General features: G+C 38.6%; 3 protein-coding genes and 1 long non-coding RNA gene across 4 annotated transcripts in view; all 4 read right to left on the minus strand.

Annotated features, from left to right (window-relative positions):
• Positions 1 to 1,874: 1,874 nt before the first annotated feature.
• Positions 1,875 to 3,361, minus strand: LOC115777272 (uncharacterized). Its single transcript, XR_004019611.1, has 4 exons — positions 3,226 to 3,361; positions 2,836 to 3,001; positions 2,534 to 2,697; positions 1,875 to 2,217 (listed from the first exon to the last, which is right to left on the minus strand). It is a non-coding gene; the product is annotated as an uncharacterized LOC115777272 (long non-coding RNA).
• Positions 3,362 to 4,114: 753 nt separating this feature from the next.
• LOC115777196 (uncharacterized) lies at positions 4,115 to 8,564 on the minus strand. The gene is made up of 5 exons (XM_030725030.1): positions 7,830 to 8,564; positions 7,237 to 7,329; positions 6,385 to 6,453; positions 6,127 to 6,189; positions 4,115 to 5,010 (listed from the first exon to the last, which is right to left on the minus strand). The coding sequence occupies exons 1-5, from the start codon at positions 8,542 to 8,544 to the stop codon at positions 4,784 to 4,786; spliced, it is 1,167 nt and encodes a 388-aa protein (XP_030580890.1). The 5' UTR covers positions 8,545 to 8,564; the 3' UTR covers positions 4,115 to 4,783.
• On the minus strand, positions 8,558 to 15,348 carry LOC115777257 (uncharacterized). Its single transcript, XM_030725099.1, has 7 exons — positions 14,961 to 15,348; positions 14,141 to 14,232; positions 12,841 to 12,884; positions 11,808 to 11,948; positions 10,732 to 10,845; positions 8,631 to 9,855; positions 8,558 to 8,574 (listed from the first exon to the last, which is right to left on the minus strand). The coding sequence occupies exons 2-7, from the start codon at positions 14,229 to 14,231 to the stop codon at positions 8,558 to 8,560; spliced, it is 1,632 nt and encodes a 543-aa protein (XP_030580959.1). The 5' UTR covers position 14,232; positions 14,961 to 15,348.
• A 5,628-nt stretch (positions 15,349 to 20,976) lies between these two features.
• The window catches only part of LOC115777201 (uncharacterized), a 202,009-nt gene continuing 200,296 nt past the window's right edge, over positions 20,977 to 22,689 (minus strand). The window contains exons 10-11 of the mRNA XM_030725035.1: positions 21,675 to 22,007; positions 20,977 to 20,987 (exon numbers count right to left, since the gene is read on the minus strand). Of these exons, the coding sequence (XP_030580895.1) occupies positions 20,977 to 20,987; positions 21,675 to 22,007 (344 nt within the window). The remainder of the gene's footprint in view (positions 20,988 to 21,674; positions 22,008 to 22,689) is intronic.

Here is a 22,689-nt window from a genome sequence, read left to right on the forward strand (position 1 = left end):
ACAAGTCAGAGCCGTTCAGAGGAGGCGGGGGGGGGCAGTGACATGACGCTATGTTGCGACTTCAAAATAAAAGCACACAAAACTTTCAAAATCAAGTATTTTTCTACTCTGCAGTGTAATTTTTGGGTGGGACAAATGCGCCTGTCCTGCGGTGACCTCAGTCAGATTTTTTTTTTATGGATTTTTTGGGCTAATGTTATTTAGCAGAGTGAATTGTTCTTTCTCTTCTGCTACTCATCCCACATTTCAAAGACATCCTTTGTTATGTCTAATTTATAATTAGATATATGTGATCATGGAAGGCGACTCTAAAGCAATGTAGAAAAAGAAAAAATAAATAACAGAAAGCACGGAAATGAAAGCTATTTATATAAAATATTAAAAGGTTTGGGTCTCAAACTCCTCTAAAAGTCTACTGGTTAAAATAATGGGTGGAACTAATTTTGAGGTGACTACTGTTGTGATTTGGGCCTATATAAACATATTGAACTGACTGTATCACCTGAAGAATCTGTCTCTTTATTGCTCATCTTTATAACAGTTCATGTAGAACGAGCCACAAGTGGCATAAACTGGAGCTGGATATTCTCTTTTGAAAAAGGGCACATTAATTATGTTATGAAAAGGATGCTTTCTGGAAATTTTCAAAAATTCATAAAGAAAAAGTCAAAATTTTAAAGTTCAGCTCATATATTTTGTAGAGCCTTACCCAAAGAGTATTTGTGCCAGATTTCAGAAGATTTCAAACATAAATGACCGAAGAGTAACAACTTTAGCAAAGAGTTGATGGATGGACAACTGGCACATGCAGGATGGACACGGACAGCTCTGTATTGGATAAGCTCCACTGACTGCCATCTGGCGCTGACAGCAGAGCTAAAAAGACAAAATGTAACCACTTTAGGTACATTTTGGATTGTACATAACAGACTATAAATATAAGTGCCACAACTGCTGTCCATGCACTGGCTTTACAGTGTTAATGATGGGAGGCAATCCAGTATTTCCTTCTGCTTCATTCCAGCAGAAGTCACTGTCAAAGTTCAAGTAGAGACTTTATTAAATACCAGCAGCATCAAGATCCATAACTTTGTTCAAATAGCAGGCTGCTTCATTACTGACTCTGAGGCAGAATCTAAATGAGATGGATTTTCTTTGTTGGCAACACCAATAGTGTCATCTAAAGGAGGCAGTGACTGTATAATAAGACTGAGTCATGCTGCACACACTGTTAAAAAAGTGACTGTAGAATTTACAGTAAACTACTGGCAGCAGGGTTGCCAGTAGTTTACTGTAATTTTTACAGTAACCTTACTGTAATTTAATTAGTTTTATTGTAATTTTATTACAATTTGGCTGTAATTTACTTACAATTTTACTGTAATTCTCATAGTTTTACTGTAATTCTCTCAGTTTTACTGTAATTTTTTGTACAATTTTACTGTAATTTCATTACAATTTTACTGTGATTTTTATCACAATTTTACAGTAATTATATTACATGGTTACTGTTACTTCATTTTTTTCCTGTGATAGAATTACAGTAAAAGTTATTTCATTTTACAGTAGTGTAAGAGGCACCCTAAATATTAATTTCAACAGGAATAGAAACTCTGCATACTTTGGTTATTGCTAGCTGTTAAAAGTTAAAATGTCAACTTGCAACTTAATTTACCAAACTCTCAATAAATGTTAGCAATTTTTCTAATTTCAAGCAAATAAAAATCATATATTTTAAAATTATTTTATTTCATTGTCAGTTTAAAACCAACAAACTGAAACATAACAAAACATGACGCTTTGCAAAGGCAACATTTTACATACAAGTCAAAAAGTATAGAAACCAAAGTGTAAAAATACACTGACATGAACTGACCAAAAAACATTATGAACTGCTACATTTTTAAATGCATAACCCCCCATGGTAATATTACATCACATACAAGTTAAATAACCTTTAAAATAAAAGTTCCAAAGGGTCAAAATTTCTAAAAAAAAACAAAAAAAACTGTCAAACAAAGGCATAACAATGTTCCCCTTTGAAGGAAGGAATCCAGCACTGTCAAATATTGAAGTTACATATTTTTGAACACTTTATAGGAACCCTAACAGTAACATCTTTAACATTTGAGTTTAAAACTTCGTGAACAGCCAAACCAAACCAACATGAATGAGTGCTGAGTGGGGCTTAGTCCTGAACGCCTCATCAAAGGGTGGCTGGAAGAGAAAGAAAGGAAAATGTTTCATTTAACACATGAAATATACACATTTCACATTAAACTACATTTATGTCAGTTAAAGACAGACAGGAAGACGAGGACAGATTTGGTGGACAGACACTCTTTCTCTGACCTTATCTCATTGTAGCTGTCCTCCTGTCTGTCTGTTAGAAATGGACAGGACAGATACAGAGAGACAGGGAGACAGAGACACAGAGACAGAGAGGGAGAGACAGACACGTCCATGGACAGGAGGACAGATAAAGAAAAAAAGCAAAGAGCACATACAGAGAGCAGTAAATGTGTAATCTTACCATTTTAGAAGTTCCTCTGGTAGTCCATGAACTTGCAGAGGACAGTGGAGACATGTTTGTTCACTGCTGTCTTTTTCTTTTGCACGAGTCGTCCTGTCATTTTTGATGTTACTTTTCCTTTTGCAGCCTTTGTTCCCCTTTCAGGGTTGAGGCCTGTGAATCACCTAAAACAGATGGAGACATATAGCTCAGTGTTCAAAACCACCCTTTTCTTTACTGTAAGTTACATATTGACCTTTTAGATTAGATGCTTGTGAACTACCAAATATGTTTAACAAAGGCATCACTGAATTAGATCTCACCTTTGAAAAACCTCCAGTGTGCATGCTGCCTCCTCTGGATACTCAAGGTTAAAAACGTAGAAGGTGGCAAAAAGTGCTGCGAGACCAGCCTGGAACGTAGGTTGAACGCCCTCAAACAATTTCACCCTCGATGCTGATCATCCATGATGAAGGGTAATGTTGTCTCCTGAAAAGATAACAATATTAACTGATATTAGAGGGGAGGCAGATACATCCCTGTCTCAGTGACAGAGGGATGTATCTGCCTCCCCTCTGTCTGTAGACCTAGGGATGCAGATACAGTAAGATGGCAATATCCCACTGTATCTTCCACCCATTTGTCTATAGACAGGGGGATGGGAGATACAGTGAGACACCCTGAAGACTACATTGTGCATATGTTGTACTTACTGAGGGCAATGAGTTGTGGACTTGGCGGCAGGTTGTGTGTCCCTTTAAGACCTGCAGCTGTAGCACACCTCTGTAGCACATCACAACATAAGATTACCTAAGAAAAAACGTTGGATTTGATTTTTCATTCTTCCTCATTTGGTTGCTGAAGGACCTCCAGCTGTTTCCCAGTAAAGGTTTTAAGCTGGTTACAGGTAAAAGCGCTGCTGCTTTGGACACTAGAATAACGTCTCCTTTCTCTCCACCTGAGCTCAGGTCTCAGTAGCGGCTCCGCCTTTTTCTGCTTGCTGCGCATGTGCAGACAGACTGCAGTAAAACAGCTGCTGCTGTGTTTTAGTTGAAAAACTGGGGGCTGCATGAGTTTAATGCTGTAATGCTTTTTATTCACAAGCATCCTCCAAATTACGTTTCTACTGCAGCTCTATTTTTAGTCGCTAATCAGGGTTTAAAGCATAAAAACCTTTAGACGAGCCCCTCGTACTGAAGGGGGGGGTGTTCAGCACCAAACGATGCTAATGCTAATAGCTAACTGTGGTTATAGCAGCCGTCCTGGTGGCTGCAGCTGAAGTAAAGACTGACATTCTCTGCACACACACACACACACACACACACACACATGCGCACACACACACACACACACACACACTCACACACACACACACACACACACGCGCACACACACACGCACACACACACGCACACACACACACACACACACTCACACACACACACACACGCACACTCACACACTCACACACACACACACACGCGCACACACACACACACACACACTCACACACGCGCACACACACACACACACACACTCACACACACACACACACACACACACACACACACACACTCACACACACATACGTGTTTTTCCTCAAACGTGGGGACTCTCTTTAGGCCCCTGACTAGGTGGTTACACGTGGGGACCCAACTTTCTAAACGATCTAGAGGCTTGGTTTTAGGTTAATTTTAGTCTTCTATTTTTTTGAACATGAAATATCATCTTTAATATAAAAAATAATCAAATTTAGAAAATTTTAATCTTTCAGGTTTTTGGCTCCACATGGGGACCTGCTCATTTGACTTATCCACCAGGTGGCACTGTTAAGTTTTAGGGACCACTGAGATATATGAGGATGTCAAATATAAGCAATAAATAAGTCAATAAACCACATTATATTTGATTCTTTTTTGTTAAAAATTATTTTTAAGTACTGGTAACCTGTTTACTGCCAACCATCAATACTGGACTCTCCTTTCTGGTTTTATGCAAACCATTTTATTGCACAGTTTATAATATTTCAATCTTGTGGCAAAAAAAATATACATAAAAGCCAACATGTAAAACAAATGAAAAAATAAAAATTTATGTATTCATCAATACGTATTCATAAACATGAACATGCAATATGTATACATACTTCTATTACAAAACCTGACTGCAGCTGTCCCAAAACTTCAAAACTTTCAAACTCCAAACAGAACTGGCGTGGTTATGGTACTAACAAATGGCCCGTTTCCATTCACTTTAATAAAAGGTCAACGCTTACCTTTTTGTGAAAGTCTCTCGTTTTAATGCATCTATGCGATTTTTCACATAGAACTTAACCGCTTGCCATGTCCTGTTCTCAAGGGCCACTGGTGAGGCTTCAATGCACTTCATACACTGGGCTTTCCCAGGAACCGTTCCAGAGTCAATACAGTCCATGAGCGTTTTCTCCACCGCCTGGATTTCTTCTTGGCTCCACTTCACTCTCTTCCTATGTGATGGCCCTGTAAAATGATTAGAGGGCGTAAGCATTCTTCAGTGAAAAAAAAGGTTTCAATCTTTGTGACAGGGCAAGTTATATGCTATTATGAAAACATTTCTTCACCACAGCAGCAGCACACTGCAGTAAAAGTATTATTGGGGGTGGGTGTATTACTTGTTGAAGCTGACAACTGGTAATAAATCAAGACACAAGTTTCACCAGCACTTATAAAAGCATCAGCAGGTACAGGAGAGAAATAATTGTTCAAAGTACATCACAAGAATAAATGATTAAGGTCAGGGGCATGTTAAAAAAAACAAAATTGCTTAATATATCAGACATTTCCAAAGGATTTCACCAAAAGAAAGGTTTTGAGTGATTTGATGGTGGCTAGAGACTCTGTGGACTTGAGTTAAGAGAGCATCAACATAAGTGGGGCACTCTAATGGATGAAGCCCAAATTTCCCTTTTTCACAGAGTCCAGCCTGGGAAAACTCAGCAGGGCCTGCGCAGTTTTAACACTACAGTGGAAAAAAAGTGGTGTTGAAAATGTTATTGGTGCAGTTAAACAAAAAGGTTAAGCTAATCATCCAAACTACCTTGGATGATGCTAGTTAGTTTGCTGTTCCAAGACAGTTCAAGGCGAAATTAGTGGGGAAGAAGGGGAGAAGAAATAAAACCAAACTATTGCTTGAGGGTATGCAGTCAAATGAAAAAAAAAAAGCTATTCTAAAGTTTTATGTGTAGAGACATCATCTGGTCTTCACCAGGCTGCAAAACGAAGAAACCTCAGATTAACACCACACAGAAAGTGTTGTGAACTGTTAATAAATTTCCCATTGGTTTAGTTCAATAACAGATGGAGGAAATATTGGAAATAGGTTTACACCTGTTAATGTGAAGTATTCATTGAACAGTGACAGTAAATGCTTGTAAAAAATAAGTAAAAGTTTACGTGTTTTCAAGCCTGGCTTACAGGAGGAAAATTCAGTTATCAAGACATTGGACCCAATGGGTATTATTCTTTTTATGATAACAATTAGAAGTCAAGTAAATTCTTCGGTTTGAAAGATGTCTGTCTGGCAACATTTTTAACGCTTCTGCCCATTTATAATCTCCAAGTTTGAAGACAAACTACCTTTAGTTGTGTTGGAGTTGCCAGAGACTTCCATGGCCACCGGTACCTTGTCATTTGATCTCTCTATGAAACAAAACAAAACTCAGAATATATATGCAACTTTGAGAAAATCATCAGGTAGAGAATAAATTGAAAAACTTAGAAGCCAAAAAGAACATGCATGAAGAAGAGTAAGGATACAGGACAGTGGCCTCTAAAGGTCCAATATTTATCAGAAATCTGCAATCTCATTTTCTTTCCACTTAGAAATATTCTTACCTTTGGCTGAAGGCAGATCTTTGTTTTGTCCACCTTCAGTGGTGCATCTCCTGGTCACCCCAAATTGATCTAAATAAAGCAGGTCTATTAAGTAAATGAGTATTAAACAGTAAGCAGTCAGTGTGTTTGCTTTATACAAGCATCTTAAATGACTAGTTTAACAGCTGACCTTCTTAGGAATTCTTAAGAGCACTAAATCAGAAGCTGCTGACATTGTAATCTAATTTTCACCATCAACATTTAGTTTTGCGCTGTTAGCAACAGTTTTTAAAACAGTCTTCCTTTTATGGATGAAACTGTCAATCATTAGACAGGTTTCCATGATCCCTGGATTTGCGTAAAACCAAATATCAAAAAAGAAATCCTGTAATGGAAACTGCACTAATTTTTTTTTTTCAAAACACTCCTCAATATCGAATTAACCTTTTTATGCTTCCAGGAGGTGGGTTTTCAGGCGATTTGAAAAATGTTAAAAGTGTTATGGAAACACTTTTTTCACATGTCCACATCTCTGGCAGACCTGGATGTGACATAGTCAATCTAAAGTCATCAAAATCTAGTTTCCAACTGTTTTTGGCCTAATTAATACGATGTAGTTGTCCTGTAACACGACCTAATCATTAGTCCATTTTCTTCAATGTTAAGATTTTGTTTTTCATTGTTTTGAAGAGAAGTCTCGCAGGACAAGATACAGAGAGTTACAAGAATTACACACACACTCGAAAACAGCGATCAGTGGAAACACTGACCCCCTGCAGCACTGTCTTTATCGAACTTTCAGAGATATGATTTTCTTTTGTGCAAAAGTGTCATGAAAATACAGTTATCGTTAATTGACAATTTCATCCATACCTGGTGATCTGGAAGATGAAGTTGCAGGATCCCTCTCAGCTGAGTCAACCTCTTCCTCTTCAGTGTCTGATCCACTGTCCACAGACATTTTCTCTGAAAAACAAAGTAACATCATCCATCATATTAAACTATTAGATGTCTAAAGCCACTTTAAGCAAAACTAAAAAGGCCAAAAGAAGGAGTAATGATAGAGCTAGTACTAAGCAACTAATAATGAAATATATATATGCTGCCATCAAAAAGTTAGCGCTATTCCTTGTTTTATTACCATTCAAGTGAGCAATTTGCAATGGGAAATTATGTGGTAAATTGACCAAAGGTTAAAACAAACAAAACAATAACAAAAAAACTTACCAAAGACTACAAGAATTAGACTATATAATATGTAAAAGTGCCCACTGGGCTACTTGTTCCTACAGGTGTCAATTTCTCACACGCAATTCATTTATAAAAAGTATTGTTATAATTCACCAAATTCAAAAAAAAAAATAAAAATTTCAAAGAGGAAAAAAAAAAAAACATCATTAAAATAAATAAAATCTGCCATGCCAGGAGGTCAACTTAATCTTCACTAATAAATCACACCAATTTACCTTGTGGATCAATGCTGATCTCATCCAGATTTCTTCCTTTGAAGTTGGAGAGCTGTCCTCTTTCCAGCGCCAGCAACACTTTACTGATTTTTGCAAGCTGTAATGTACCTTCAGGCAATCTGTAGAACTGACGATGGACTCTAATGTCATGGCCTAGGAAGTCAGCCAGGTCATCCATTTCATTGTCCTTTAGGTTAAGAACCTTTGACATGGTGGCCATATGCTTCCTGAGTTTGGTTGAGGACAATGCTTCTGGGTGTTTTGCTCCACAGCTTTGAGCTATCTCACGAATAATATCAGATCCTCTGAAGTGATTGAGAGTCTGTGGTCTGCCAAACATGTACGGATTTTCATCCAACACATCACAATGATGACGATTTTGTACAAGCAACTCCATCGATGAAGCCATATCAGGAGTGAGGAGAATGGGAACCTTTCGGCCGCGTTTGCCTTTTATCTCAATTCGCTGGAAGTGCTTACACAGCTTCTTCTCAAGTTCTGACAAAGCAAGCTCCACATCTGGATGGGTGACAGAAGTATCTCTCAAGGTAAAAGCATTCTGAGGCATCTTGGATACTTCTCCCTCTCTTCTCCGGTTGAATATTATCACCTCACACAGTGTGATCTTGGCAAGTTCAGCCCAGTTCTTCTTTACTGCTTCTTCCTTCAGGTTTCTCTGGCACTCAATCCTTTTTGTGTCAAGATACTGATGCATTTTTCTGACATCATCAGCAAAGGGAATAAGCTGAGGAGCATTCCATTTAGCCTCAGTCAAAGTCCTAAGGGCATGGGAAGAGACACACTCGCTCCATCTGGTCTCACAGATCTGTTTGAAAACTCGCACATTCTGAATGGTATTCTCATCGCCTGAGATCATAGCCTCACATTCAAGAATACTGGCCACTTTGTTGAGGTTGTGACCCAACTTGAGTGCTAAAGATGGTGTTTTGAAGACTTTTGTTCTCTCGTCCAAGCCAGCCACCTTCTGAACGGCATCTATGACGTGAGGGAAGTTAGCTGGCACAAAGAAATCTGACAGCATCTCCAACTTGCCATCTTTCTGTCCTTGCAGAACAACTCGTGCGGTCTCACGCATCTTCTGTCGGATGTATTCGTGTCTTGTAACATCTTGGCCATGTTTATTGAACAAATGTTCTCCTAATTTCAAGATGCACTTCTCACTGCGGACAACCTTTGTTATGTCATCATGGTGCATGTTAAGTACTAGTTTCCAAAATTGTGCATTGACACTGTCAGGTACTGGCTCTGCATATTTACAAAGGGCTTGGACTCGAGATGTTCCTGGCTTAAGTCCTTTGACTTTTTGACTGAGGTTACACCTCCGCATATGACTCCACAAGGATTTCCGCTTGAAGTAACCCTCACAGTTGATGCAATGCAAGTAATCAGCAGCTTTTGCAGGTTTGGTGGATTGTTGACGGGGTATGACCATTCCTTTTCCCTCTTTAATCACTTTATTATTATGGGCACGGTTTCCTTTGTTTCTCAATAAAGAGAACTGCAGCCATCGCTCTTTAGAGCCTTTGGGGCATTTCAGTGCATTTGCCACTTCTGGTTTATCACTGTGTTTTGCTTCTAGATGGCGTGACATTTTGCTATAAGGTTTATTACAAAATACACAATAATACCTTTTATTGTAAACCCTACTGCCATCTTCCTTCTTCTTCAGGGTCATGACTGTCACATCAGGTGAAGAAGATTCTCCATGGTCATTCATATCAGCTGAAGAAGATTCTCCAGGGTCATTCACATCAGCTGAAGAAGATTCTCCAGGGTCTTTTGCAGCCAAGGAACAAGAAGTGGTCACACGCCTTCTCTTAAGTGGTTGGACTTCCAGAGAAGAAGCTGAAGTTGTTTTCTGGGCTCTTTTCTTCCTCCCCTTAAGCTGTTTAACATCTACTGAACTGTCACTGTCAGATTCAGCAGATTCAGGAATATACTCTTCCTCACTGATCTCAGAACTTGATGGAGCCTCTTCTGTGTATCCAAGCATTTGTTCGTGTAACTAAAAGGATTAAAAAAAAAAAAAAAAGAATACTTTAAGATACTCTCTCAAATATAAAACCAAATCATAAGAATCTAAAAATTTACAACTAGTATTTAAAGAAAGTTGAACAAAAAGAAAAACTCCCAATACTGGTATGATTTTTTTATTTTTCGGTGCTTGGAGCTCAAATGTTTTTTCAACTTTTTTAAGCATCCCCTGAACTTTGTTTTCAACCATCCATAAAATCATAAAGAGACTAGCTAAACTGGAAGTTGCTGAATGTTTTACAGCAATATGTCCTATAAAGAAGCTTAGATTTTAAATGCTACAGTTTTCCCTCCATTAAAACTTTTTTTTGTGTGTGTGTGTAAAATTAACTTGATTTTGTATCTCTAAATCTGTGACTAGGAAAGCTATTTGGGAGTAAATGTCTTACGCTAAAAACAAGCTTAGGTTATTCTTATGGTACAATAATTTTAATTTCTTTGGAAAGAGAGTCAAAAATAGAGGACATATTAAAAAAATAATGGGTTCCTTTGATTTATTAATTTTCTTCACTTTTTTAAAAAAATTGTCTTTTTTTTTTCAGGCAAATGCATCACAATCCATATTTAGAGAAATGAAATTAACTTACTAATCATAATCAAATCATGAGTAAAGATTCACACCAACAAACAAGGTTACCCCAAAAAGTGACAGATTTACCAGCACATGGCCACTAACTGAGTTAGACAATTTGTTTTTAAATAGTGTAATAAAACAATACAATAATCCAGGAAAAATAGAATTTCTAACCCAAGTGAGTTTTAATATTAGGGTAAAATAGTGATACCAGTTAAAATAACAAACCAAGTACCTCCTAGGTTAGACTATGATGCTTGTAGATAAACTTACAATCACACTGTTGGTTCTGGCGAGCTCAGGCACACTCATGTCCTGGATTACTGCAGCTGGTGTTGGACCAAGGATGATGGTATCGTCACTCTCACTGGATGACTGTTGTGATTGCTAAAAATTGAGAAGTTTAACACTTAAATTAGTCCACCCCAAAATGAAATGCAATGCTTCAATACAGAGCTAACTTTAACTGTATCAAGGTATTTAAAAATTCCAAAGATGTCAGTTCTCAACAGCACCAAAAATGCAAAGGGTCCTTCAGATTAAACTTGAGTTTCTGAATCTTATGGTGTACAATATCACAATGCACAGTACTTTTTTACAAAGTGGAGAAATAAAGCAATGCCTCCAGAAGGGGGGCAGCAGGGCCACAGTTCACCTATCACCCACACAGGAGGTAGGCACTGACCACTGCCAAATACTTCTGGATTTTGGTATTCATTGCCGACTAATCCTACCCACCAAGTTTAGGTTAAAAGACACTGAAACTATGTAAATTGATTTTATAGTTTAATTTGACAGGCCATGAAAATTTCATAGACTGGCAGATAATAAATCCTTCAGAGTGTTTTGAGTTTAGTCCTGATTAGTCCATGTTTGTATTGTAATGGACGCTATATAAATAAAATTAATTGAATGACAAAGGTGGGTCCCCCTCAAAGAAAGCTCCTGTGCACGTTCTCAAATTTCATGTTGCAGAGATTCATCTGCAACGTGATTTTGCTCAGCTGCCACCACCACATGCATTTCTTCTGATAAGCACAGTGTCTGCATCATGATGTTGGCCATTTGAAGTCTTGTAATGGATAACTGAATGCAATTTTTGTTTAATGAAAGTTTTAAAGTTGAAAAGACTGTTTTATCAAACATTAATTATGGCTGTTTAAATTTGAGTTGATTTCATAATTATAGCAGGTACTAAGAAATTTGCAACTCCATTTTACAAAATATTTTTACAAAACTAAGTCAAAACAGCTCAAGCCATACATACTCTGGTACATTTACTGATGACACACCCATAACAGTTCTCATCTCTGGGATGTAAATCAGAAAAACGGTGAAGCAAAACTAACCATTAAACCCTTCTCATGTAGACAAGACGTCCTCTCCTTCTCTTCATTTGCCATCTTTACACAGGCTGCCTTGTAATGAGCCTCACATTTATCATGATGGGCTTTGAGTTTCTTGAGGCGACAAGTGTGACGTGTTTGATCCTATAAAACAGAAAACAAGCATTTGTAAATGTCCACATTTGTGAGGTGAAACAGACCGGAAACACAGTAAAAGACATCGGATGGAACTGAAACCTGACCACAATGATGCATCCAGATGAAACTTTAAGTCAAGGATCAGCAACTCTTGTCCTGCAGCAGCACACCTGATTCAAATCAAATGGTTCTCCACTAGCTTGTTATCACACATTTGTTAAAGATCAATTTTGGTCAAGTGCAGTGGAGCAGGCAAACATCTAAAACAAGCAGGAAACCAGCCTTCGGAGACCTGAGCTGCAGATCCCTGTTTTAGGCATTTATCTATTGACAGTTTGAACACAGATAGTGATCTCATGTGTCTCAAACTTCTTGTGATCAATTTTTAAAAAAGCCAAAAAAAGTGAAGCAGTGTGGCTTTAAAAAAAATTCACATTATTTTCAAAATCAGAGACGTCTTAACGGGCCTGATTTCAGTGGTCATCTATGATTCAGACATAACATCTGCTTTACACCTGAAATGTCAGCTTGGTTGGAGGCATATTTTCAAGATATAGCTTACTCCCAAACTCAATACCACAAGCTTATATCACAAGTCAGGGACTTTAGACATCACCTTTTACTCCAGTTTATCTTTTTTAGGCATTTCTCTACATAACAATATAGGCAACCTCTCTACAGTGAAAATAGATATCACCACTGTAGGATTTGAAAAGTATTATTGAAAATACTGATGAATACTTTGGTCAAGTTCAGTGGTTAAGACTAGAAAGCAACCTTTCCAAACTTAAATTTAGAATAAGATTTAAATCAACTTTGCAGTATGTAGAGTACAAGTGAGCTAGAATTAAACTGAAATAGTGTCACATCATTTGGACTTCTTCATAGGCACACTTACCTTTTGCCTCTGTTCAGGATCAAGCTCATTTGTCTCATCAGTGGCTGAAATTTAAAAAAAAAAAAAGAGAAAAAAGTTAATTGATTTAATAACTGGTCACCTTGAAGCCATTCAGAGGTTGTGCATCTAGATTTGTTCTTCTCAAAATAGTTCTGGGCCTTATCCCTAGGTCACGAATGCTAAATTTGGGATTAGAAATTAATACCCTCCCTTAAGGATTCAATAATTCAGGTAATGCTTTAAGATTTCTCACTTTATCCATTTAATATTAAAGGTTGGCAACTATGAAGGACTGAAACTGACAATATAAAATAAAAGCAGAAATATATATATTTTGTTTTGCCTTTTCCTTATTCAAGCATTTGTGCGTTTTACATTTCCTTGTGTCTTCTTTTTACTTTGCCATCTGCATTTCTGCCTCATTATGCAAAGGAGGAGGGCTGCCTTCTTGGTCCAACTCCTCTACTATTGGTTAATAAACGGGAAGGAGCAGGATCCATGTACAGATCAATTGTGTATCCCTAGTTTTGGCCGTTTCAGGACAATGCCTTATTTGAGAGGAACTGAAGTCCTCGCACTATACTTAGGTTGCCTAACTGAAGTCAAGGGCGCAGGCATGCACAATCGATCTGCACATGGATCCTGCTCCTTCCTGTTTATTGACCAATAGTAGAGGAGCTGGACCAAGAAGGCAACCCTCCTCATTTGCATAATGAGGCAGAAATGCATAAGGTCAAGTAAAAAGAAGAGACAAGGAAATGTAAAAAGTACAACTCATATAAAGAAAAAAAACATACATTTCTGCTTTTATTTTTAAATATGTCAGTTTCAGTCCTCCATAGACAACAACTAGACTAAGCCTAATTAAATAAAATTTGCAAAGCCATGACAAATCAACAATGGAAGCATGCAAAAAGTAAAGCAGTTGAGCTGGGTCCTAACAAAACATTATTCCCCCGTCAGAGATGACATCACTAATCTTTATTTCCTCTGATATTCATAAACAATTGGCATTTGAAATAAAACTGTTGAAGGACAGATGTGCTGAGTCTTTTCTGGTTTGACAAGAAAAACTTGAGAACTCTTAAACATTAACTGATATTAGTGGTACCTTCTTCTAGGCAACTAAAACCATGTGAATAAAAATTATAATTTTATTAGACTTCTTGTTACACCTCCCTTCTCTCACCTGTCCAATTATAAGTCACATTATATTAATTTAGCATAAACGTTTATGCAAAACAACTTACAAGTGAGAAACATATTGTGGGCTAATGTATCTTTCCCTAGGATAATTCACCTTTTGAACTGGGACAGCTGGGTGTAGACTCGTCAAACCTCTCCCACGCTACCGGCACTTCCATCATATGATCTAAAACTCTGGTTGGCATTCTTTGAAGAAAAAAAAAGTGTAATGATTAGAAGTCAGTGTCAAAGCCCTGAAATTCATTTTTATAAAACAGGTGCCCCTGCCCCCCAAGTTATAATGCTGAAGTTAGTTCCCAATTCACAGCTCCTGATTCACAATAACCCCCCAAAAGACAAAAAACAAAAAAAAACTTAACCTTTATCATTCTACAAATAATGTAGGGTCTGGTGTAATGTGGTCTGCAGGCCCCACCCCAGCATAATCAACCTTTATGCACAATGAGTCATCCATTAACTTCAGCCTCATGTTTTAGCATGCCATGTCTATCATCTCTCCATTCAGAATACATGCAAAAATTTATAACCCTTTTCAATAACACAAGTGGGCTGACTGAAATAACTTGTATATTTCATGATTTCTATTCTATTAGCTTTGCAGCTGTCAAACCTTTTTTTATTTTACATTTAAACCCTTTTTGAGAGCAGTCATATTTAACTAATTTAACCTTTTTTTAGGTTAATTGTCACTTTCATTTCTATTTATTTGCTGGACCTCATTAAATGGAAAGTAAAACATGCATGCGTCTCAATAGCTGTAGCTCAGGTAATTTCAGCTAGCCATCCTAGCGAAACTCGATTGAAATATAGCTTTTATGGATCAATACGTATAAACAACATTTAAAAGTATATCTAACTGGTACTATGACATATAGATAATAAATAGGAGCTTGTTAAAATAAGAAGAACCTTACCATTTTCTTCAGTGTGGCACAGCTAGAATGCTCCTCATTCCTCAGACATTAGCATGAAGGTCTGAATGCCGTCGTTGGTGCAGGTGTGAGGCAGTGATAAAGGAGCGCTTGATTTAGGCTCCGGCACAAACCGGAGTTCCTGCTTGGATACAAAAAGCAGCTAGCTGAGGCTGACGGCTCAGCCCTGTGTAAACAACTAATGACACTTTAACTCAGCCTTCACAACGTTACCACGCATCAATTAAGTAATAAAACTATGAAATTAATTAATAAAATTCGATAATCTCCCACAGTAATGCTTCAGGAGACAAAGTTATTCGTTATAATGGACATTTTGTAGGTTTCGCACCAGTCAAATCTGCAAGATTTGAGAGTTTCAGCAAGCCATGGAGGGCGTGTTGCGGGGGGATGGGCGTGGGTGCGGTGGGGACGTCAAATCTCAGGATGCGTGTGAGATGGCAGCCATTACAGAGACTGGGTGGAGGGGCTACAGAGAGTGAGGGCTCCACTGAATTATAAAGGGGGGTTCTGAGGTTTTATAAGGGGGTACAAAACATTTTTTACACCTCCTATCTCTCACCTGGCCAGTTATGACTCACATTACATTTATTTAGCATAAACGTTTATGCAAACAACTTACAAGTGAGAAACGTTGTGGGCTAAAGTAGCTTTCCCTGGGATAATTCACCTTTTAAACTAGTACAGCTAGGTTAACTCAGCCTTCACAACTTTAACACAGATCAATTAAATAATAAAACTATGAAATGAATTAATAATATTCTGTAATCTCGCACAGTAATGCCTCAGGAGACAAAGTTATTCATTGTAATGGAGATTTTGTAGGTTTCACACCAGTCAAATCTGCAAGGTTTGAGAGTTTCAGCAAGCCATGGAGGGAGTGTTGAGGGGGGATGGGCGTGGGTGCAGTGGGGACGTCAAATCTCAGGATGTGTGTGAGATGGCAGCCATTACAGAGACTGGGTGGAGGGGCTACAGAGAGTGGGAGCTCTACTGAATTACAAAGGGGGGTCCTGAGGTTTTATAAGGGGCCCAAAAAAATCTTGATGCAAAATAAAACAGGAAGTGACCAACATAACATGCAGACCTTGACACTGAAAACATTACACAAAGAAAGAGGAAGGGCACTAAATACAGAAGGGCCACACACAGACAATACACACAGGTTCTGGTTCTGGGGATGCAGAGTAGACCAGAACCAAAAGACCTGAGTGGTCTTGAAGGTTGATACAATAACAGGTCTGTAATGTATTTTGGTGCTAAGCCATTCAGTGATTTATAGACTAAGAAGTATTTTAAAGTCTATTATCTGAGCTACAGGTAGCCAGTGGCAGGACTTTAGAACTGGGGTGATGTGCTCCATCTTCCTGGTCTTAGTGAGAATATGAGCAGCAGCATTTTGGATCAGCTGCAGCTGTATCTGTAATGGTCCAGGGCCCTTTTAACCCTGTGTGTTATTGTTTTATTTTTTCTGTTCTGGGTTTCTTTTGGTTGTCGGGTTTAGTTGTTGCATCACCTGTGATCCCACCTGTTTCCATTCCCTCGTTATCCCTCTGTGTATATATTGTCTGTGTTCTCACTCGTTCCTTGTTGCATCCTCATCTCTGGTCAGTGTTGTCATCCCTGCCCTGCTGTGTGCTTCGTGATTCATGCCATGTTATGTTCATAGCTATGTTGAAGTTTAGTATTGTGTACTGCTGGCACCCGACTAGCCCCACTTTGGTTCATCGTTATAAAGTTTAAGCTTAAGTATAAGCTCTGCCTCTGAGTCCTGCTTTGGGGTCTTCTGCTTTGCCTGCACCAGCAGAACGTGACAGTATCACTGTGACGAAGACGTTTTTCATTATTTGTTTTTTATTCATTTGTATGGTTTGGGTATTAAATGTTGGAACACATTTACACTTTATTAGCACTCAGCACTTTTTGACAGACTCAAAATGAGGGCTCCTAAATATTTATTGATTCTTTATTGAGTATTTTACTTAGTATGGTTCTGTCTTCCAGGCACTTGAGCAGCTACTTGGTGTGTGGCAGACAGATGCTGTAAAATAAACTAGTGTTAGCCACAAATGTAATTGACATGTGGTTAAGAAAAGTTTGGGTATTTACAGTTGTGTTCAAAATAGCAGTCCAACATGAGTAACTAGATCAGTCATTTTACTACATGGCAAACAATTTACCAGTAAGTGTAGTAGAGTCATAGAAAACCAATAGACCCAACATTCATGATATGCATGCTCCTGAGTCTGTAATTGAATAATTAATTGAAAAAGGTGTGTTCAAAATAGCAGTGTAGAGTCCAATCGGTGGTCATTCATACTGTGAAAAAACAGGTGTCAATCAGGTGGCCCTTATTTAAGGATGAAGCCAATACATGTTGTACATGCATTTCTCACTGAAAACCTGAGAAAAATGGGCCGTTCCAGACACTGTTCAAAAGTAAAGCGTTCTTTAAAATGTTGACTGAAAAGGAGAAAACAAAGTGCAGAAAACGATAGGCTGCTCAGCTAAAATGATCTCCTGTGCTCTAAACTGGAAAGCAAAGCCAGAGAGAAATGGATGAAAATGGAAGACTACCAATTCATTGGCTCGAATAGCCAGGATGGCAAAGACTCAGCCAATGATCAGCTCCAGGGTGATCAGAGACAGTCTGATGTTACCTGTGAGTACTCTGACAATTAGAAGACACCTGTGTGAAGCTAATCTGTCACCTAGAGGCCCCCATAAAGTCCCACTGTGTAAAAAAAATAAATAAATAAAAGGCATATGCTAAGAGGTTACAGTTTGCCAAAGAACACATTGACTGACCTGTAGAGAAATGTAGAAACATTTTGTGGACTGATGAAATTAAGATTCTTTTTTTGGTCCAAGGGCCCAGACAGTTTATCAGATGAACCACAAGCACCGAATTCAAGCCACAGTATGCTCTGAAGACAGTGAAGCATGGTGGCGCAAGCATCATGATATTCAAATGTTTCTCTTACTATGGTGTTGGGCCAATTTATTGCATACCAGGGATCATGGATCAGTTTGCATATATCAAAATCCTTAAAGAGGTCATGCTGCCTTACGCTGAAGAGGAAATGCCCTTGAAATGGGTGTTTCAACAAGACAACCCCAACCACACCAGTAAGTGAGCATCATCTTTGTTCCAAACCAACAAAATTAAAGTTATGGAGTGGTCAGCCCAATCCCTGGACCTTAATCCAATAGAAAACTTGTGGGGTGCCATAAAAAATGCTGTTATTAAGGCAAAACCAACAAATGCAGAGGAATTGTGGAAAGTTGTCACATCCTCCTGGGCTGGAATACCTGTTCACAAGTGCTAGAAATTGGTTGACTCCATGCAACACAGTTAAGAAGTTCTAAAAAACAGTGGTTATACAATTAAATATTAGTTTAGTGATTCACAGGAATGCTAATCAGAATCAGAAGGTTTTTATTGCCATATGGGTGAACAGGTTGACAGCATTAGGAAATTGCTGCAGTACTTTGTGCTTACATAAAAAACAAATAAGTATAAAAACTATAAAACAATATACAAATTACAAATATACAGAGATATTAGAACTATAACTATAACACAATATTACAAAATATACAGTGCAGAGAATAATTAAAAGATAAAATGTAAACTATAGTCCAGTATTATACACATTAGTGCAATTCCTAAAGATTTGTCAGTTCATAAAGTGAAATTTGAGTTTATAAAGAAAAATGCAGACACTGCTATTTTTTTGAACAACCCAACATTCATTTTTTATTTCCTGTTAAGTAATTGGAAAAATTATACATTTTTCTTCTTGTTTTGATTTAGAATATAATGTGCAGTGTTCCCAATGCCTGTAAATAAAAACAATTTAAAGATTCCAAGCTTTACTCATGCTTTTAAATGCACTGCTATCATTTTGAATACAACTGTAACTTGTGCAGTGATTGGATGCGGATATAGTGCAAGTGGGTTTGTGGTATAGCAATTACTCACCTGTTTCTTCTTTTGTCTTTCCAGGGTGTGTTCAGGCAAAAATGTTTCCTAGGCTGTCTGAACACAATTTAAAGGTTCCGGGAGAGACCAAGGAGGAAATTGGGTGGGGAAGTTGCTTGGGATTTTTTGGGTATTTTTGTAGATGTTTTGTAGGGGTATCTGGTTTTATTGTAGATAATGGTTTATGGAGATGTTTGGGTGATGGTTTTAATTATAAATGCTGTTGTCTAACTGTTCGTGTATTTTTATTGTTGTAGGGAAAATGTGTGATGCTCCTGCAAGATGTGTAGCAAGGTGTGGCTCATAAACAGCTGGGTATGAAAGGGGGTGCTAATTGCCCAATTGGCAACTTCTGCTTTACTTGGCTTGGGGTTGCTGAAAAGCTTACGCCTGCCTCACGAGGCAGCTGAGTTAATGGTTTATATTAAGCCTTGAGAAATAAAATGGAAAAAATGTGGTACAGAAAATAAAGTCTGCCTGCAATGATTTAAAGCCTTGCCGCTCATGGTCTTCTCTGCGTCACAATCACCAATCACCTTTAAGAGCTTGTGGAGAAAACCACTGGAAGAAGATAAGGGAAGTTGAGCAAGATGTAATACTAATTTGTGCAATTATGTTAAGCATATGTTATTGAAATATTCATAAGAGCCTGTTGATTGATGTAAATATGAAGTGCTTCATGTGGTGTCAGTCACAGCTCAGTTCACTTTTATAGATAATTTCTTCAATCAAGGAGGATATTAAAGGCAACTATGAGATCTCAGTTGGGTTAGCTGTCTTTGATGTGTTGTTTGATGGCCATTAACAATGGCCAAAAATTTTGGGGGACCAGGCATGATATATTTTTGACTGACAATGCCTACTAAGCAGAAACGCAGTCTGTCAGCTCTGAAATTAGATTTTTGTTTATGTGAAATTTTGTTTTGGTGAGCCGCGTAAAGCTGCAGTATATAACTTTCATAAAAACAATATTTTTCTACATATTTATTGAAATTGTCACTATTTCATGACAGTAAGGTAGGAGACAGATAATCTGTGTCTCAGGGAGGAGGTGGAGGAGATTGATCTTTTTACAGGTTATCTGTCTCATAACATATTGTCACAGCATGGTGATAGTGAAATATGTGGAATTTAGAGCCAAACGTATTGCAATGGCATGACATCTGACTTCGCCACGCCACCACGGCCAAGCCCTCTAGTGAAAACTTTTTGTGCTTTAAAGCAAGTGAGACCAACTTGTTATCTGTCTTCTGACTCAGGATCATCTTGATTAGGTCAAGGGGATGAGATGGAGCATTCCAGGAAAAAAAAAATAGACTTCCTGTTCTGAGGGAGCAGGTCTTTGATAATGTCAGCATATGACCACATAGTATCGTTGGGGATCCCACATAGATGACTCATACCAAGATTGGTGTAAATCAGTCTTTCTTTATGAAAGTTATAGTGTTTCGAAATTTGTGGCGTGTACGTCAATTTTGAGACCTGGCCACGCCCCTTTAACTTGCACGAAAGTTCATTGTTTTGATAGCTATTACTATCTAATGTCTTAAGAACGTATTGACCAACTTTGAAGCTCAAAATCCCTAGGAGGAGTTCATTAAAGTTTAACATTTAAGAAAAGTCAAAATAGCTTAAAGAAAGCCCTTTGACCCAAAAAGGCTGACTTCCTGTTGGGGTTAGTGCATACTTCCAAGAAACTTTTTTTTAATTGTTTCAGTGCATTCTACCTACATACCAAATTTCAGCTCTGTATGACTTACCAGTTGGCCTTGCTCATGTTAGGGGGTGCTGTAAAGCCATTTGGCGACACCCACTTTCAATTCCATCAGTTTTGGGACAAGTTTAGTGAGTTTTCAATTATGTTTAGCCCCCCAAATTAGTGCTTATTTTCAGAGGAGAATCATAATAATAAACATTTGAATAACAATAAGCCTTTACAATAATTTTGTTAAAATAAAAAAGTAAATATTCAATTTAAATAAAAATAAAATAAGCTAAATGAAAAATACTGTATTAACCCCAGACTGTAAGAAATAAAGGTAAAAAGTTAATTATAAAAGTTAAAGTTTAATTTGACCATTAAATTGCAATACCCTTTCTGACCAATAGGTCAGAAGGGCGCTAGAGAGTGAGCAGGCAGTTACGCACACTTCCCGCACACCAACCTAATGGGGACTGCAGTACTCGTGTGTGACCACAAGGAGCGCATGCCTATACACTTCACACAAATTTTGTCTTGAAATGACGTTCATGGGGACTTTCTAGAAAATTGCATGGGGCATATCTACACACTATTTTCTGCTTGAAAATGGGGTTGTGCCGTGGGGACCTAAAATGTGGTCCCCACCGGCCAACAGGTCCCCATGTGTATGTATAGAGTCAGGCCAAAGTCCCCACGAATGAGGAAAAACGAGTACACACACAGACACACACACACACACACGCACAGAGACACACACACACAGAGACACACACACACACACACACACACACACACACACACACAGAGACACAGAGACACACACAGAGACACACACACACACACGCACAGAGACACACACACACAGAGACACACACACACACACACACACACACACACACACACACACACACACACACACACACACAGAGACACAGAGACACACACAGAGACACACACACACACACACAGAGACACACACACACACACACACACACACACACACACAAACCTCTGACTTTGAGCATCACTGTTTTCACTCTGATCCAGATGTTCCTGCTGTAGACGTCACAGCTGTATCTCCCACTGTCTCTCTCTGTGGGGAGTCTCAGGGTCAGACTGAGGTCTCCAGTTTTCAGCAGGTCTTCATTCATCTTCGTTCGGTCTCTGTAATCCTGGTCCTGTTTGAGAGGCTGGTCAGAGCCGCTCTGATACACGTGGACCTTCAGTAAAGGTTCAGGTTCAATGCGTCCCCACTCCACTCTAACACCTCCAGGCAGGTTTCCTGTGGTTCTGAAGGGCAGCTGGACAGACTCCGCCCCCTCCTCCACCTCCACCTGACAGACTGAGAGGACACAAACACAACATGAGCTGTACAAAGTGTGATTGGTGCTCCCAGAGCAGCATCATGTGACTCTTGTTGTGCACAGAATGAAGCGATGGAGTGGCGCCTCCTTCAGGCAGAAACAGCTCATGGAGATCAATAATGATTCCAGCAAAAACAAGAGTGGAGCTGCAAATAAGGGCGAGAGGAACGCTGCAGAAAAGTGTTGATGTGTGAATTGAGAACTTGATGGATTTCTTGGAGCACTAAAATCAGAGCTGCTTCTATTTCTAATATGACAGCTGGACATTAGAGCTGCAACACTTTGAATGGAGCCAGAAAAACAGGAAAGTCTCCAAGTGCATTGAGCTCTGACACTGTCACACCATGAAGGAGACGTGGAAATCACTGTTTCCACTGATCACAGTCACATCAATTCTATTGATGGAAGATTGTGGGATCAATAGACTGATGGCTTTCTCCTCTGGGATCTATCAGCTGCAGATCCAGCAGTGTCAAACAGACTTGGCAGCAGATCAGGACCAAACACAAACACACTGACACTTTGTGTTGATCAGCAGCTGCAGGTAAACTGCAGCAACACTGCCACTCAGACAGTTTCTCTCTACCTGCAGGGCTTCCTTCCTGCTGTCAGTCACAGACGGATCAACAGGTTGTGGATAGAAAGCAGATTCCTTCAGCA

This window comes from Archocentrus centrarchus, unplaced genomic scaffold (genome assembly GCF_007364275.1).
Source record: "Archocentrus centrarchus isolate MPI-CPG fArcCen1 unplaced genomic scaffold, fArcCen1 scaffold_45_ctg1, whole genome shotgun sequence".
NCBI classification, from domain to species: Eukaryota; Metazoa; Chordata; class Actinopteri; order Cichliformes; family Cichlidae; genus Archocentrus; species Archocentrus centrarchus.

What these genes read in the sequence shown, in the direction of transcription:
- LOC115777196 (XM_030725030.1), bottom strand. Translation starts at nt 8,544, where the DNA reads ATGCATCAGTATCTTGACACAAAAAGGATTGAGTGCCAGAGAAACCTG. An exon ending in GATCAGCATTGATCCACAAG is followed by an intron (nt 7,330 to 7,829) that starts GTAAATTGGTGT and finishes TTTGTTTTTCAG; the next exon opens with AGAAAATGTCTGTGGACAGT. An exon ending in TTCATCTTCCAGATCACCAG is followed by an intron (nt 6,454 to 7,236) that starts GTATGGATGAAA and finishes TGCTTTATTTAG; the next exon opens with ATCAATTTGGGGTGACCAGG.
- LOC115777257 (XM_030725099.1), bottom strand. Translation starts at nt 14,231, where the DNA reads ATGCCAACCAGAGTTTTAGATCATATGATGGAAGTGCCGGTAGCGTGG. An exon ending in TACATGAGAAGGGTTTAATG is followed by an intron (nt 10,846 to 11,807) that starts GTTAGTTTTGCT and finishes CTCAATTTTTAG; the next exon opens with CAATCACAACAGTCATCCAG. An exon ending in CCAGAACCAACAGTGTGATT is followed by an intron (nt 9,856 to 10,731) that starts GTAAGTTTATCT and finishes TAATCCTTTTAG; the next exon opens with TTACACGAACAAATGCTTGG.